The sequence below is a fragment of the Echiichthys vipera genome (assembly GCF_963691815.1).
Source record: "Echiichthys vipera genome assembly, chromosome: 7".
Lineage (NCBI taxonomy): Eukaryota > Metazoa > Chordata > Actinopteri > Perciformes > Trachinidae > Echiichthys > Echiichthys vipera.
This window is the reverse complement of record NC_139832.1, coordinates 21,344,312-21,361,744: the sequence shown is the minus strand read 5'-3', so window position 1 is coordinate 21,361,744 and position 17,433 is coordinate 21,344,312. Positions and strand designations below refer to the sequence as shown.

At 40.6% G+C, this 17,433-nt stretch overlaps 1 protein-coding gene across 1 annotated transcript in view; it reads left to right on the top strand.

The window, feature by feature from the left end:
• Positions 1 to 17,433, top strand: part of LOC310949853 (neural-cadherin-like) — a gene marked incomplete at both ends in the record, with an annotated part of 79,741 nt that overhangs the window by 14,329 nt on the left and 47,979 nt on the right. Inside the window, 5 exons of the mRNA XM_083917428.1 lie at positions 5,934 to 6,131; positions 11,577 to 11,802; positions 12,709 to 12,913; positions 13,989 to 14,100; positions 16,545 to 16,794. Coding sequence (XP_083773554.1) covers positions 5,934 to 6,131; positions 11,577 to 11,802; positions 12,709 to 12,913; positions 13,989 to 14,100; positions 16,545 to 16,794 — 991 coding nt within the window. The remainder of the gene's footprint in view (positions 1 to 5,933; positions 6,132 to 11,576; positions 11,803 to 12,708; positions 12,914 to 13,988; positions 14,101 to 16,544; positions 16,795 to 17,433) is intronic.

Genomic DNA, 17,433 nt, shown 5'->3' with positions numbered 1-17,433 from the left:
ATCTTTATGGCTAGCAGGGGTTTGATGAGTCATTTTGAACATGACTAAGGTTCCTGTCATGGGCTTATTTTTACTTCCCCTCTCTTCTGTCTGTTCACGTTTAAATGATGTCCGGTCAGCATGTTGCATCAGCAAGTTATTTAAGCTTTACATGGCACAATCTCAATGTAAGCAAATAAAGTGATGCTTGTCCTCAAGCATGTGTTTTTTTCAAATACTAATGCTTCAAAATCTATTTTTCCATGTCTTTCAGACAAGAATCACGATTTTAGCACAATAGACCCTTTTCACAACAGTCATTTTGATTTGGCAAAGAAGAAAAAGCACTGCTGGAATTAATAATATTTATGTTGGCTGAATTCCATTAAGGTGAGAAAGTTTCAGGGCTTTGGTTACGTTCGTGTTCACTCACTGAAATGTCTCACTGTGACACTTAAAGGTATACTTTACCGTCAAAATGGCAAATTTTTCAGTTACTCACATCATGTTGCCTTAAATTCTTGAACAAAATTCTGTTTATATTGCATGCACGGTGAATGAAGTATTTCTTATACGGTATTCCTTTGTTTTGGCATTTTGCATTTAGTCAATAGTTGGCACTGGGGCAGACACTGAGCACGGCAAAATGGGAGTGAGATGACATGCAGTAAATTACACAGGGACACAGTGTTCTGAAGGCTTTTGCCTGAGAGTTCCTGCATGTTTGAGAGTAACCTTGTGTGTGTAGGTAGTGCCTGCAGTCTTACAGGGGTTTAGCCATGGATGGAGGATCCCAATGAGAGAAGAGTATAATGCATATAGGCCTGTACGAACTCTATAATGTGCGTCTGCTTATCTGTCCGTGTGTGTGGCTCTGGAGAGCAGCATACACTAAGTATCACAAAGCAAATGTGGCACTTTATCGTCTTCAGTTCAAAAACAGCATTTGTGTGGCAGGAATGGAAATCAATCATTGATCAATCATTGTATTGTTTGTCTTCACTCTTTGATGGCGAAAATTAAGGCATGTGCATGAATTACTGAATTTGTATTACTGTGTGTAAATAATTTGATGGAAAATGTCTTGCAGATATGAAAGTGTTTTTCAGAATTGGAAATATTTTAAAGTAATTTCGAACCTTTCAACATAATAAATATTGGGAAGTTATTTGAGCATGCAAAGCCAAACACATAGACCATGCAAATAAAACCATAGGCTGTAGTTGTTTGAATGTAATATTTTCCCTTCCCTGAAAGCGAATCACAGTGCCAGCATATCTCCACTGAACACTTGCTCCTCTCTAAATCCTCCTCCTTTATGCAAGTGAACAGAAGTGAATAGGGCACATTTTCTCTGCTCAAAGCAATAAAACAAAAGGGATGGAATAACTTTTTCTAATTTATTTGGCTGAACTACAAAAAATACAAGCCCATCAGAAAAGATACTAGTTGTCTCTGTCTGATGGGAGAGATCCATCCATCCATCCAACCATACATACATCCACTTACCCTGTTCAGTGTCATAGAGGCTGAACCCAGCATGTATATGTGATTTGAGAACCACTGAACATATTCAGTGAACAACCATTTGCACTTATACTCAGAGTTCATGGCTTATACTTCCAGAATAATTACTGCAGTGTGGATCTTTTGTGTTTTTTACTTGGCTCTCCACAGCCATTGTAGGTTTGGCTATCTGTTGGATTTGTGAGTCACATATTTATTTATAGATGCATAAATCTGTGTTTATCATAGACTGTACATATAGACGTAGTCTCTTTGACGTAGCCCATAGGTTTCTGAAGACCCATTGTGAAGCTCTACATATTAAATGGCTGAGTTATATAAACATTTGCCCCTTGCACAAATGTCATGAATACTGCAATTTGCTGTACGTAACATACATTCATTCAAGCAGAGAATATTTACTTACACAAACAGGCATTTTGTGGAGAAGAGCTGGATTGAAAAAAAAAAATCTCCCTAAAAGCTCACTTGAGTCAATATTGCAAACTGTCTGGAGATGTAGGCTAGTTACGAAAAAACACATTCCGGTCGCTTTATCAAACACTTTTATGTGGATGTACTGCAGAGGTGTGGATTCAGAATAAAAAAAATATGGCACTCGAAGACGTTTACCATTTATAATTGTTCTGGGTTAAATATGCTTGCACGTGTGTTTACATGGTTAGTGTGTCAGCCATTCTGAGCCGCAGAGTCCAGGGCGTGTGGTGTCGGGATCCCTGAGTTAATAGTTTTCTGTCCCTGGTGCTTTTAGCGTGTTGATCTCTTGCTGACGGCTTCACACTCTGCTTTAAGCACTGAGATGGTGGGGGTGGATGGCTTAGAAAATAGCCTCCTTAACACTGCAAACATTTGGTTAATGTACCTTATTACTCCCCCATTGAGCTGATTTTCATTTTCCATTCACTCGCTGCTGGAAAAGCACCTCTGAAATTCCATGTCTCGCAAGGGCCATTGATATTTATGCTTGCAGGCGCATTTGTTTAATTCCACACAGAAATATGTGTATCCTAATTTCCCCCCTCATTGGATGCAGGAGGAACAAGGGGTACATAAGAAGACCCTCTGATATTAATTACACTGTATGTTCTATATCCTAATTTTCTCTTCTTGTGGTCTGTGGTCTGTGCTCTGTGCCACTGTATGTTCTCTTTTCGAACATGGATGCTCCCAGCATCTTTTGTTGAGCTTGTTGTGCTTCCCTTGTGCTCTCGTCTCTGAAATGTTGTTTTACGTTCTCTGCTAAGCATCACACAAATACTCCATCCTCCACGCTGCCTTCCTCTCCCTCCTCTGTCTCCTTCTTTCTCTCTGTAGATATTTGTGTTCCGGTATCTGTGCCTCTTTCCTTCACTGTTTCCTCTCATCCCCTTCCCACACACATTCACTGTCCTTGTACTGTGGGCAGTGTACATGTGCACAAAAAGCACTTGAGACAACTTTTTTATTTTTTTTCATACCGGCAAGCCACTTAGCAGCTTTATATAGCAACTACCCAAGGAGAGGATTAACAGCAGGAAACATCAACAGACAGGCTTGCAGTGATACAGAACACACACACTCATGCACGACTTATGCACAAACATGCAAACACATCACACTAGTCACTTGAGCCTCAGCCAAGCACACAGTGCACCCTTGTTGTCCACTTTTTTGTGATACATTGTGATGTTAGTCATCCAGCAGATGCTCTTATCCTCATGAGATTGTAGGGTACAGTATAGACCGGCTTTTCTTCTCACTGAGCGAACAGAAAGCATATTTGACTCAACCCAGTGGAGCCTTTTTGATCTCATCTTTTGTCTCAGTCAGGTGGGGCAGTTTGGTGCTCATGGGGCATTGCTCATGGCGGCTATCTACTTCACTCACCAGATCAGACAGAAATTGAGCATGTTTGCAGCATCGGTACATGCACACAAGCAGTCTCACATGCCAGTACATTCTTCATTATAATTCCAGAGCTGATAGGCTCTAATTATCTGCCTTGGCTCTGATTAGTCTCTCTGTAACAAGCTAATTAGATGGAGCCTTGTAAAATCATCACCACCATTACCACAGAGACATGGTTGGGAAAGACACCAACAAGAAGGAGGCAAGGATTGTGTCTTGCACTGCTCCCCGCAAAGATTGTCAACTAAATGTTAAGTGCTAGAGCTCTGATTTCTCTTTGATTAAGTGCCTTTTAAACCCCTCTACTCTGCAAAATAATCTTTATCCCTTCTCATTATTCATCACGGAAGGATTGTTCCATCTTACAGGGCAGGATGATCTGGCTTAAATTGTATAAACTGCCGCTGTCGACATTTTAGAAGATAGCATCTGAACATTGATTAGTTTTTTTGCCCTCATGATACAGTGGCTATTTATCCAAACGAACTGGTGTCAGATCCGAGTCAGAACTTTTCTCTGCGCAGAACAACTTTAAAGCCTGAGCAGAAAGCTAGATTAATTCTCTCATCTAGCTTCTTCCTCCCTCTGTTATTATCCCTTTAACAATCCTTTTAGGAGCTGTCACACACTTTATAGGTATTGTGTTTCAGTTGTGAACACTCCAGAGCTAGTCTGGAGTGCAAAACATTGTATTTTCCATCAAAATGCATCTTAACTGTAAGCCAGTTAATAAAAGAAATAGGAATTGGGATCTCAGCATCTGTTTTCTGCTTTCAAACTCATTTCAGCGAACATGACTGTAGGTGCTAAAGGATTTATTTCAGCAATTCATACAGTTTGAAAAATGTATACCATTTGTTGTATGCATGTATCGCTCATTACCAATGTATGGTTTTCTATTATCAGCTATAATAGACTATGAAGAGACACTCTGTTGCAGGATATAAGGGAAAACAGCAAAGTGGAACAGTTTTGTAGAGCACATCTGTTGTGTCGGCCCACAGCTAGTGAAAGGATGCATGACAAACTCCTGCTACTTTTGTCTTGGATTAAAAAGTACATATATAGCTTGTGGTCACACACAGGAGATCTTTTACATAATGGGATTTGAAATCCATAGTTACTTTTAGCCCTTAGGTAACTCACCTCTGTGTTTAAGTGTGCACTGGTGTGTGTTTGTGTGTGAGAGAGAGAGACATGAAGACGGAAAGAGATGCTAATGTAAGCTACGTCATGTGTGCAAGCATGTGTCTGGGTGTGATGGGATGACTTGCCAGAATGCCAGATCTTTGTGATGGTGTTCATATCTGTGTGTGTGTGTGTGTGTGTGTGTGTGTGTGTGTGTGTGTGTGTGTGTGTGTGTGTGTGTGTGTGTGTGTGTGTGTGTGTGTGTGTGTGTGTGTGTGTGTGTGTGTGTGTGTGTGTGTGTGTGTGTGTGTGTGTGTGTGTGCGTGTGTGTTTGTCCTGGCAGGGGGCTCTTCTTCTCTGGGGTAAAGCAGATGGCCTCTGTGGATCGCAGCCTACTGAACTGGTTGGCAGCTCTTCTGACATTCCTTCATGCCACGTTGACACAACATTACAGCCAACATTTACGTAAATAGTGTCTTAGCTCACAATGCTGTGACGTGCTCCACTTTGCAGGAATAGAGTCTTCATAAAAAGTGCCCTAGATCAGGCTTGTGACACTGTCACTGGAGTTTTTGTGCACATTGTTTCCATATTGTGTCATTGTATTTAATGCAGATAACGACCCCCTACTATCAGTTCTATCTATCTTTTCTATCTATCCTAACTATCCTGCAAAAGGCACGCTACGCTCCTGTCATAAAGACTGCAACAAGGTTGCACACAGCTTCTCCGTTGGCACTGCTGTGCACTCTTGCTGTCTGCAGACTAAGGGTGAGCGAGTTGGTAATTGGATTCCTGGAATCTTGGTATTCACTCCAGTGAGACAGTGTGCAGGCGACAAAATGCCTGCAGCCATGAGGCATCATCCCTAGGCCCCTGTGGGGAGATCAAGGTAGCTTTACACAGACTTGGTAGATGAGACTGTGGCTGAGTCTCTCTCCCATGGGAACCTGGATGTCTGAATGCCTGGATGGGAGCCCTGATGGAGAATGGATGGATGACGTCACATCCACCAACCTCTACCGTGGGCCCAAACAGGACTCCTGACATCCACTTACAACAATCTCCTAAACCCCGCAGCTATGGTGAAGTGGAAAGATAGTGGGTAAATTGCCATGTTGAAGATAGTGTGGTAATTGACTTTGACCAAAACTCAGAGTTGAATCGAAACTGAATTGGTATCAGTTCCACATTGCAAGAATGACTGAGATTTATTCTAATCCTGCAGGATAATATTTTGCCATCTGCTGGAGAAGATTCCTATCTCACATACCTGTACCCTCAGTTGACTTGCTGCTTGTCGTTGCTTCAGATTCCCCTGGCTGCTCGTCTTCCATCTACACACACAGTTACATGACAGCTGTCACTTTCAGTAACCACAGCTTCATCACTATCTCTGCACTTTCCCCCAGGCCCAGACTGGTACCTGAACAAGGTAAAGCTGAAGATCACCGATGTCAATGACAACGTCCCTGAGTGGAATATGAAGACGTACCCTTACCTGGCTGTAGTGTCTTCTGAGGCCCCTGCGGGAACGTTTGTCTACCATCTCCAGGCTCATGATGGGGATGAGGGCAAGAGTGGAGAGGTGGAATACTTTTTGTCGGATGGTAAGCTTTCTGCTGTTTATACGCACACACAAGATGTATAGGAGGGAAGTGGCATTAAGACACTGTATTGTCGTAACAAAAGTTTGGCAGGCTATGGAACCTGCAATACAACTAGTCAAACACCAGCACAGTTGCTCAGACAGACAGCCAGAGGCACATACATTAATTCATGCATTCATACACTCTTTAGGTGTCCATTAGTTTCTCTGTCACCCTGTCTCTCTTTGCCTCTGTATCTCCGTCTCCTACACACGTCACACGCATACACACACACACAGCCAGAGGCCTTCACACATTTGTTTATGCACTTATCATGCACTCTTGTCTATCTGTCTGCTTCTCTCTGTCTCATACACACGCAGAATCACACAAGCATGCACACACACACACACACACACACACACACACACACACTAACACACACAGTAGGCTGTTGGAAGTCTGCCAGAGAAGTAGACCCCCTGGTGGTTGAGGGGATAGAGGTTTGTTGGCATGTCAGAGATTGGGGGATGTGCTAAGCTTGCCTGTGGGGCTTTACAAAACACTACTGACTTCCCTTTGACTCACATTAGTCCATCGCACAACTCCCTTATGTGCGTTTAACCACAGTTAACACAAGGTACCCACAGTCTGTTTACCCATGCTAAAAACTTGTAAGCAGTGAGGTCGACCTCTAAAAGGTTGAGCAAACTGAATATTTTCCCTTCAAAGTAATTTTGACAGGTCAAATGTATTTATTTAACCCTCTTATGCTGCGCTTAACTTTTAAGACCCCGAGAGGATGAGAGTTGCTGGCCTTTTGATGAGCAAGGTCAGTCTGTCTGATCTCATTCTTTAGTATTTAACACTAGTGAAAAAAAGTTGATCTTTTATTTAAAGGCACCCTGTGGAGTTTTCTTGTAAACAAACAAAAGTTATTTTTACAGAACCACTGTGTGCACCTTTGTTATGGTCTAACCAGTGTGTTGAATGCATTTCCTTCCTCATAAAAAATTTGCAAAGCCCATTTTAAATATTTAAAACCATGTATTGTTTACATCCATGTTTGCTTGCTAGCAGTTGTCTTCTTCATTCCTTCTGGCGCATTGTTACATTTGTTAGTGTGTTACTGCCACCAACTGTCAATCTGCAGAATAGTGTGAAACCAACGGCAGAATATGAATTGGGGCATGATACGAACAAAACGGGGCGCACTAATTAAAACATTGCTCCATAGTTCCCACAGGGTTTCAAGAGTTACACGTATACAGTATGTTCTTTAGTCCCATGAGTATGCGTAAGCATTATCAGAAAAATACTATCTAAAGTAGTATCAAAAGAAATAGTAAATACTACAAAGCATCATAAATATTGCAACAAGGACAAGGCCCTCTAGATTGTACATGGATGTTCGGTGATATTCTATATTTTTCATATTGCCAACAAATCCAATGAAAATACCAAAAGCAACAATGAATTGATCCTACTAACAAGTTTTGTTTTTGTATCTACAGCCTGAAACATTTTATTCCTTTGTGCCATAGACCTCCCCTGTTGCACTGTTGCATTGGGTGACAGATTCCTTCACTGCCATGAGCATGAGCATGAGCACTGTTGCTCATTTTGACTCATTCCCACATATCCCCTTTTTCTGCTGTAAATAATCCCCCATAAATACACTGTTTACCCATACTTTTTAAAAATGAACCTACATATTCATGAGCCATTTTTGAGAAATGAAAGACCAATGGATTTTGGGCTGCGGGCCACAGACAGGGTAGAAAAGTTAGTCTCATTGAGATTAAAATCTCTTTTGCGAGTACAGCATTGGAAGTAGGGCAGAGATAAGACACACAACAGAACACAGCCAGTCAACAACAAGCATATACAGTACAAACCGCATCAGAGACAATCACACAGTGTTCTCGTCTTGTTTCTGATGAAAACTAGCCTACACTTTCATATAGCGTACAGTAACGTTGTCAAAAGTATTGTTACTCCCATATTTTTTTATCATTTACATGTTTAAAATGAGATAATCTCTGTTAATTATATAACCATTTCCAGAAAGTTGTGACGCTGTGCATATTAACATATTATGTCTGGGGTAGGCGTATTTGGTGTGGTAACCTAACAGGGGTGGGTGTGTGTTTGTGTTTGAGTGTGCACGTGTCTGTGAAGGGGAGAGAGAGAGACACACAAGATGTGTGTGTGTGTGTGTGTGTGTGTGTGTGTGTGTGTGTGTGTGTGTGTGTTGGGTGTGTGGCAATACACTTGCAATTTACCATGAATAAGTTTACTATTCAAACAATTCAAAGTAGTGCATAAAATTCTACGTGATGTATGTGTTTACTCAAACAGGTTTCAAAGACAAATAGATTCATTTAGAAAATGAATGCGAGATAAATATTATCAGGAAAAGCGACTTACTCTCTTCCTGTTTACCGTAACAACATGCAACGTACAAAACGCCACTGACACATTTCGATATCAGGTAGGGAACGTTATGTTTAACATTCGTGAAAAACTAAACATGGAGGCATTCACGAGGACAGCTAACGTTACGCATTCTCTTTCTGTTTCTCCATCACTACGGCAACCGTCCTCCTTAAACCGGAACAGTGGCGCTCGGTGAAGTGGCGTTAATAATGTGCTTTTGGCTCAGACGCTAAATCATCAATGATGTGCTGTTGTGGTATAACAGTTCTAGTTGGCAGTAGACACATTGCACCTTTTTGGCTTCTTTTGTAAGTGGGAAATGATCCCAAACTTGTTCTCTTCCTTTTCCGGATGTAGTGCATCCGTGTGGATCAATGACCCCTGCCTGTTGTCTACTTGGCAGCATACATTGCTCCAAAGCCTGTATATATCGTACAGCATTGATGAACGATATATACTTCATAAACGCGCAGGTTACCCATGCCATGTTCACTAATGCACCCCCATACCATCACTAATGCTTGCTTTTGAGCCCCGTCCATGATTTTCAAAAAGAATTTAAAATTTTCACTTCCACTTTCATTTTAAATGAGTTCAGGCCTAGAGAAAGCGCCCGCATTTCTAGATCTGGTTTATATATGGTTTTCTCTTTGCATGGTAGAGTTTCAACTTCCATTTGTGTAAGCTGCGACGAATTGTGTTCACAGACAATGGTTTTTGGAAGTGTTCCTGAGCCCATGCAGTGATGTGCACTACAGAATCTAGTCTGTTTTTAATGCAGTGCTGTCTGAAGGCCAGAAGATCTCCAAGATCCAACATTGGTTTTCAGTCTTGTCCCTTACATACAGAGATATCTTTAGATTCTCTGACTCTTTTAATGATATAATGTACTGTAGACGATGAAATCCCCGAGTTCTTTGCAGAAACCCATTTATGTCTTCAGATTCTGTGCCAGTTGTTCCACATGAGGTTTAAAAGTTAAGACTGCTATATAACCAAATTCCTACTTTTAAGACTGAACAACTTATATTTTAGTACTATTATGTGTATGGGTGAAAGGAAGATTTAAAATAGAATTATGAATTCTTTAGAATATAACAGGTTTTCTCATTAGCATTCAGTGCAAGTTTGAGGTTATGCAGATATGTCTGAACAATGTCAAAAGCATACTGTGGTAGATACATGGCTTGAGAAGAAGAATTTGAAAAAATGCATCATCTGCATAAAAAGCCTTGGATTTAATGGCAAATAGTGAATCACAGTGTTTTTCATTAAATTCAAGAATATGTCAAAAGTAATTGGCTTTGTAAATGCTTCATTGGGAAGGAAGTACATTCAACTTTTCCGTTACACTTCAAGGATAGACTGTGGGCCAGTGGTTAATTATTTTTGCTCCGTTTCTCTTCTTAATACTCACCACCTCCTTTGGTTTGATTATCCACTCACATGGTTTTGCTTAGCACTGCTATGCTGATGCTACCTAGCATTATCTTTCATTTTCTCAGCATGCCTCTGATATCTCAAGATAGATGAAGGACCATCACCTCAACTCAATCGCTCTAAAGCCCCTTTCACACATGCACTGCAAACCTGAAATGATCGACACATTACCTAATGTAGGTGTATGTGGGAAAGCTAAGGACCGAATCAGTTGAATTAGAGATAAAACAGAGTTAATCTTGCCAGCTCCTTAGTCTGATGTCAGTGCAATCTACTAGTCAGCCGTGTGATAATACACACACTCATTGTGCAGAGTAATCATGGTGAGCGAGTGGGCGTGCTGATGGTATTTCTTGATGAAACCAGAAGAAAACAAACCTCCAAGGTTTAAGAAGAAGGGTAATTTAAACAAATACAGCACCGAAAATTCTGTCGGCAAGAGCAGACAAATTCAAGGAACGGCAAGAGTCTTGGTTGTTTATGACTGAATTATGAACTGACTCTGTCACTTCGTTGTAATCTGCAACATGTCCAGCCTCCTCACACTCCCAACAAGGACATAAACGGGAACATCATCATCAAAGCAGGCAACACTCTATAACTTTCCCATTTGATGACTAATTGGATGAAGTGTCGCGAGACTGTCGTTCGTTTTGCCCTATGCTCTACCCACACAACCACGAACGTGACTGGCAAGAGTGTAAATGTGCACTTTGACCATCTAGCAGAATTGATATATATGTATTTATATATGTTTATCTACTTACTGGAGCACATAAGTGTAAATACTTAGAGACCTCTGGGTCATTTCACTCAATTAGGAGCCATCCTAAGCAAAAAAGTAATAATACTTGGAACATATTTACTGTATACTGTAGGTGCAGCAAGATGATATACTGTAGCACTGTATAGCTACATACATATATCATTACACAGTAAATTGTGTGTCCCAACACCAGTGGCCAAAAACACCTGAACTTCCTCACTCATGTTTTTGAGCCTTCTCAAAAAGTATTGAAACACTTATTCTCAAATGCTTCTACTCGATCTGTTGTGGCTTGGATTGTATCTCATTTGTACTTTGCTTTGAACAAAAGCGCCTGCCAAATGAATAAATGTAAATCTAAATGTAAATTAATCTTAAAGTCACTGTTAAATGTCCACCGTACTGCCTGAATACAAAGTAGCAATTAAAGAGTCATTTTAATAACCCTGCTTTATAATATTAATCCATTGGGTGTTATATCATAGTCGAGCTTGGTGTTGCATTGTGGTACAAAACAGAATATTTAGTTTTAACTTACCCACTGTATTTGTGAGTAAGGTAGTTTTTATGCCGACGCTGTCAAGATGTTTTGACATATATTAACTGCACAGAAAGATTGCATTAAAGTGGCAATTTGAACATGAATCAAAGAGTAAAAAAACTTGTCATGTGCCATGGGTCTTTACTCAACAAACCCAGCAAGACAAAATCATGTAATTGCCATTTAAGGCAGAACATTTTTGAGTTTGTTTTTCAAGCCAGCAGTATTGGATTGGTTTGGATCCAGTGCTAGAAAATAAAGTCTTTGTAATACCCTGTAGGTGGTGACGGCTGTTTTGCAGTGGACAAGAAGACAGGCCAGGTGGTGACCACAGGGCTGGTGCTTCAGATGGACAGAGAGTACTTGTTAAGCGTGGTAGCGCTCGATGGCCTGGGCAGCCGCAGTGCCCCTGCCATGCTTTCTGTGGTGGCAGGAGCCAGAGCGCCGCAGTTCATTAATGCTACCTACGCCATCTCCATTCCAGAAAACACGCCTGAAGGACAGCCGTGAGTACTGCATGTGTTAACATTCACTCACACATACATAAGCAGGGGCGAATTAGGGCTGTTTGATACAGGGGGAAAAATAATCACAATATATACATATCTTTTTTACAACTTTGTGTGATGGTATTTGGTCTTTTCAGTAGTAATTACAGTAACGTGATCTCTTTTTTGAAGCCCTGTCTTGTAGTTACGCTCAGGCTTTTATTCAAACGTGGTCTATTCCCTTGTGGTTATCACCAAACACTCTTTGTCAGACTCAGCCTCAATAGGTATAATTGCTTCAAACTGAAGAATACAATAAAAGGAAAAGCATTAATAAAAACCTCATATCTTTAAATTGCAGAATACAAGGATGAATGCATGCATGAAAGCATACTGACTGGCTTACACAATGACAGTGTTACATGTACTGTATGTCACTGAATAATAATCTGTATTAACAATTAAAACTGAAACGCATGCATACATCCAGCTTTAAAAACAAGACATTAAATAACTAATGCGGACATGCATAAAGACACACACTTGTCTTAGGTGTCGGTTTCCAAATGCTACCTGTTAAGACCTATACTGATAAATATTCATTTGGTCACCCAGCGCACTCAAGCATGATTTGACATATCATCATCAGACACCATTAGGAGAACGCAAACTCTCTTAACCGTAAAAACAAACACTGGTATCTGCATAATAGTATAACATTATTACACCGAACTGACAAGTACTGATTGACTGTGTTTATAGCACATAGTCAATGGGCCACACAGTAATGATTTCATTACAGCGCAGTGCTGATGTAGGAAAAGAGGACTTCGATTTGAATCCAACATGTGTGCAACTGAAATCAAATGGTAAAGATCGTTTTTCATTTCTTTTTTTTAAAATCACTTTCTCTTTGTTCTGCAGCTTCCTGGTGGTGTTTGCCATTTCTTTCCAGAAGCAGCCAATCAGCTACAGCCTGCTGATCAATCCCAGTAGCCTCTTCAGCATCAGGCAGGAGACGGGGGAGATCAGTCTGACCAGGACGCTAGATTACGAGAGTGACCAGCGACGATACCTGTTGATGGTGCGAGCAAGTGAAGAGCCAGGCAGCCTCAGCACTGCCACAGAGGTTAGTTTAATTAGAGAGTGATACAGGCAGCAGGCGTGAGTCATATAAGAGTTAATGCACTCAGGTCAACTTAGCCCAAAGTGGAGGTCCATTGTGATGTTTTATTATTCTGTCTATCACACAAGCATTTACTCTTACTGCTGAATTAAACTTAAAATATCTGCATTTGCTGCTGAGATTTGGTGCATTGTGCTATCACACTGGCCTTTTACAAAGCTCTCAGACTTTTCACCTACATGTTATGTGGCTCACAAGTCTGCCTTAACGGCAATGATCTGATGTCAGCGCTGACCTCTTGACATCATGTTACGTGGCGATAACCACAGAGGAGAAGCAGCAGAGTTTGTGGCTGTCTACAGGAATGGCATAGGTTAGGTGTTTAAATGTAAACAAGTCAAGTGGGGGCCCAACGTGTTTTTATTTCTGCTTTGTTTTTTGCCTTCCGTCTCCCAGTAAGTGCTTATTGTTGATCTGGGGATGAACTGTGTAAAATATAGCACACACTTTGAGGCACTTGGCATAAGAACTCATAATCCAAAAACTTCATTCACAAACGGATGTTTCTAGTTAACTATTCATGAATTCAGGATCATTTAAATTATTAATTCCAAGATTTTGTTACCCAATTATCATGTCACCGCAGATTCAGCCGGTGAAATCTCCTTCTGTTCTGCTGCATGTTGTGGAGTAGGAGATGGAGACTGGGTAAATCGCAGCTATTTCAGGACTATTACTCAGCTGTCACTTTACACTTTACACACACTGGTGACAGGGAGCTTGTAGGGCAGGGGGGGTGGCAAAGGGCCTTTGTCGATAAAACACACATGCTCAGAACATTTCTATTTTTGACTCAGAAAAATCATGAAGTGTGAGATAAAGGATATGTTGAACTGGCAACTTGAGAAACTATAAAATGCAATTTAGATTATGTGGGTCAGCTTCGTGTACAGAGCATTTCATATGGTTGTCTTCTGGATGTGAGGGTTATTAAACAGTGGCTAATTTTGTATTTTTCTACTCTCTTTTCTTCCTCTCCTCTCCTCTCCTCTTATACCATCACACTGGCACTAATCAGGTTCAGGTGTTGATAACGGATGAGAATGATTGTGTCCCAGAGTTCCTCCAATCCATCTACAGTGTGGACGGAGTCCCTGAGACTGTAACCACGGCAACATCCCTGCTGCAGGGTGAGACTCCTATGACCCCATATTTCATATCCATCTGTTTCTTTTAGAAGTGGCAAGAGAAACTATTCAGAAAGTCACTTTTTCTTCAGGGAACAACAGATGTATGCTGGGTGTAAGCCAAAGCTACAATTCAGACATCAAGTCCTCGTTTCAGCTTATTGACCCATAGTGCTTCCATTTTTGCAGACTGAAAGAAACTAATAGATCTTTCAAATCTGTGATCATATTCTCAATTATACTGAGCTAAACTAGCTGCTACAATGACAGCAACCATTTGATTTGATTTATTATGTACTGTATGAATGATGGCATGTCAATTTGTCTGTTACTGCATGAGGCTACCTTGTAATTATCAATTACGAGGCTGAAAGTGTGTATTTCCATCGCCACTACTGTAAAAATACACACTAATAAGAAACATGGTGCTGAGGGAAAAGTAGAAGTTGCTGTACTATGCATTTTTAATTAGATTCAGTTTCATGATAACCATGAAAATCTAGAAATACAAATTTTCACCTTTTTCTAGTTTGCTGCTTGAAAAAAAATGAAACTTCTGATTGATAAGGTAGTCTAGTGTTTTAGATACTGCAACGTTGATATACTCCTCAATTACCACTTTCCATAGATTCTTACAGTTGGGCCAGATTAACTGCATGAGCAGCGCATCGCCAAACCAGTTGCTTTTTTCCGCATTCATGTTAACACGTTAGAGCAGCCATACTGCCGTGCCTGAGCAGGCTTGGCTTCGTTTCGTCTCCAGAACATCTACAGATTTGAGATTTTGCCTATTTTGACTGTGACACGTGTGCAGTTTACATTAAAAAGAGACAGTGAAATGGTCTTTTGACAGTCATATTGACATGACAATATCACAGCGCTTTCACTACAGTTCCCATGTCAATATATATGTAGAATATGTCACAGATAGGAAAAAAACATAGATACGAAAAAAGCCCAGGTCTAAAACAAATATGAATGTGAAATTAAATGAAACATTCATTTTTTTCTGGTCCTCATCAGGCAAACTCAATAAAGAAAAGCAAGCAGTTCTTCGGTAGTGGTTAGGCTGTTTGTGGGGACACCACATATGTTGCAGCACTGCACATGCAGGTAGACTGTCTCAGCCATTTTACTTTACTCACAAATTAACAGGGGCTCAAGGCGTAAATACCCTAAGTTCAGAAAAAGAAGGAGTAGTCTTTTTACATTTCACCTCGTTGACTGTTTAGTTTTTTGTCAAATGTTTCTGTACCTGTTGGACTCTGGTCCCATTTGTGAGAATCTCTGGTTGGTGGATTCTGAGCAAGAAATTTGAACTAATTTAATCCGAAAAACATTCGCATACAGCCTGGAGCAATAGAAATTATTGACGCTGCAGAACCATCGGAAGGAGAAAATAGCACCCAATACATCACAACCAATGCATCAACAAAAAATAAAACAACCAGTATGGTAGGATGAACTGAGCAGAGAGATCAAAGGTACAGTATAGAGAGTGAAGACAGGGAGTCTTTTGGAAGAACTACCGATTGAAAGTTACATCGTTATTTTTACAAATAGACTGTGTCTATGCATGGTTTTATATGTTTAGAAAAATGCCCCAGACAGAAGCACAGAAGGCTCCAACAACTTAGTCTAAGAAGGCAAAAAAACTGGTAAAAGAGCCAATTTCTTAATCTGCTGGACTGCACCGTGAATACTGAAATGAAACAGGAATTGCCACACAGATGAAGTTATAGCCCCATTGTAAAGTATTCAAGTTTACCCACTGAGGTTAATGGTGAAGAAGCTATAAATAATCTTGAGTTAAAAGTACGAGTGACAGTGGGGTTTAAGGGAACTTCACTACTTCATTATACAAAAAGTGTATAGTATTGAACTATTTTACAATACGTTGAGATGGAAGGAGAATGAGGCAGATGCTGTTAGTGCTTATGCTTGACACAGGAAATAAACACATCAAAAGAATATGAGATATGCAAATGTCATGAGCTAGCGGGGCTGTGTGTGAAACTGAGTTGAATTTTAAATTCACTAAACAGCAAACTTAGACTTAAATTAGCCCTGCAACCAGGGGTGTAAATATTTGTGGCTGTAGTCTCATCACTCATTAGGAGCAAATCTATAGTTAGTTCTGTGTAATCACCTCAAAATAAAATACTTTCATAACAGATTCCTGAGAAAATACAACTCGTTCTTTTCACGTTGGCCTTTTTGATGTCTTTATGCTAATTTTTGCAAATGATGTTGTTTATTCTGAAGGGGCATAGTGTGTACTGGTAACTGTAGCTGTCAGAGCTTATGATCTATTACATGTTGAGCAAGGCCATAAAGAGATAATGAGCTACAGATGTCAACATATTCATCAGCTGATGTCGTCTCAGCAGTTCATTTTGATTCACTGTAAATTAATGGTCCCTTCGTGATGTCTTTCCTCCCGCCAGTGTTGGCCACGGACTGTGACTCTGGGTTAAATGCTGAGCTCACCTATTACACCCTGAGCCCGGACTTCAGCATTTCACCTCATGGGACCGTTTTCCCTGCGGGCCGGCTGGACTTTGAGAGGCCCAACCATCTCTACGAATTTGTAGTGATGGCGACGGACAGCGGGGACGAGCCTCACTCCGGCACTGCCACGGTCCGTGTGAGGATGGCAAACATCAACGACGAGGCCCCTGAATTCTCCCAGCCTGTGTGAGGAGCTTTACCACTTCTACTTACAACATACCTGTCCACTTGCCCGTAAACCCCCTCCATCATTTGTCCTGTTAACCTTGGCCATAGTTATTTGCAGCTTATTCTGACAAATAAAATCATGACCAAGATTTTAAGAGAAAGCTGATATTGATGTGGCTGATGTTGAATTATAGATAATAATTCCTACTTATTGAGGACACAGAACGTAGCATCTGGATGGTTATATATTGTAATAAAAACGTGCAAGGTCAAGACACAAAGGTGCAACGAATGGATCAATAAGCTATTACAAAAAGTGTTCAGTGTATGTGTGTCTTTGCAAATGTGAAGGTTGCTTCATCTACCACAATAATATGTTTATTTTCAAGGCGTCTTTCATATACTCTTACTGTAGCCCAAATCATAAAAGCAACAATTTGAGTCTTACTCTTCGCTAGAGTTCGCCTGCTCCTTGTCACCAAGATGACAAGTTAAATACAGCTCCTGCTGCTGGCACTGCTTCATCTGTGATACACCAGCTCACATGGATCACATTTCATTACAGTTGCATCACAGATATATAGGTCTTTACATTGCACTTCACAAACCTGCCTTTCTTTGGACTATTTGCTTCAATAACATTTGATGCTGCAAGTC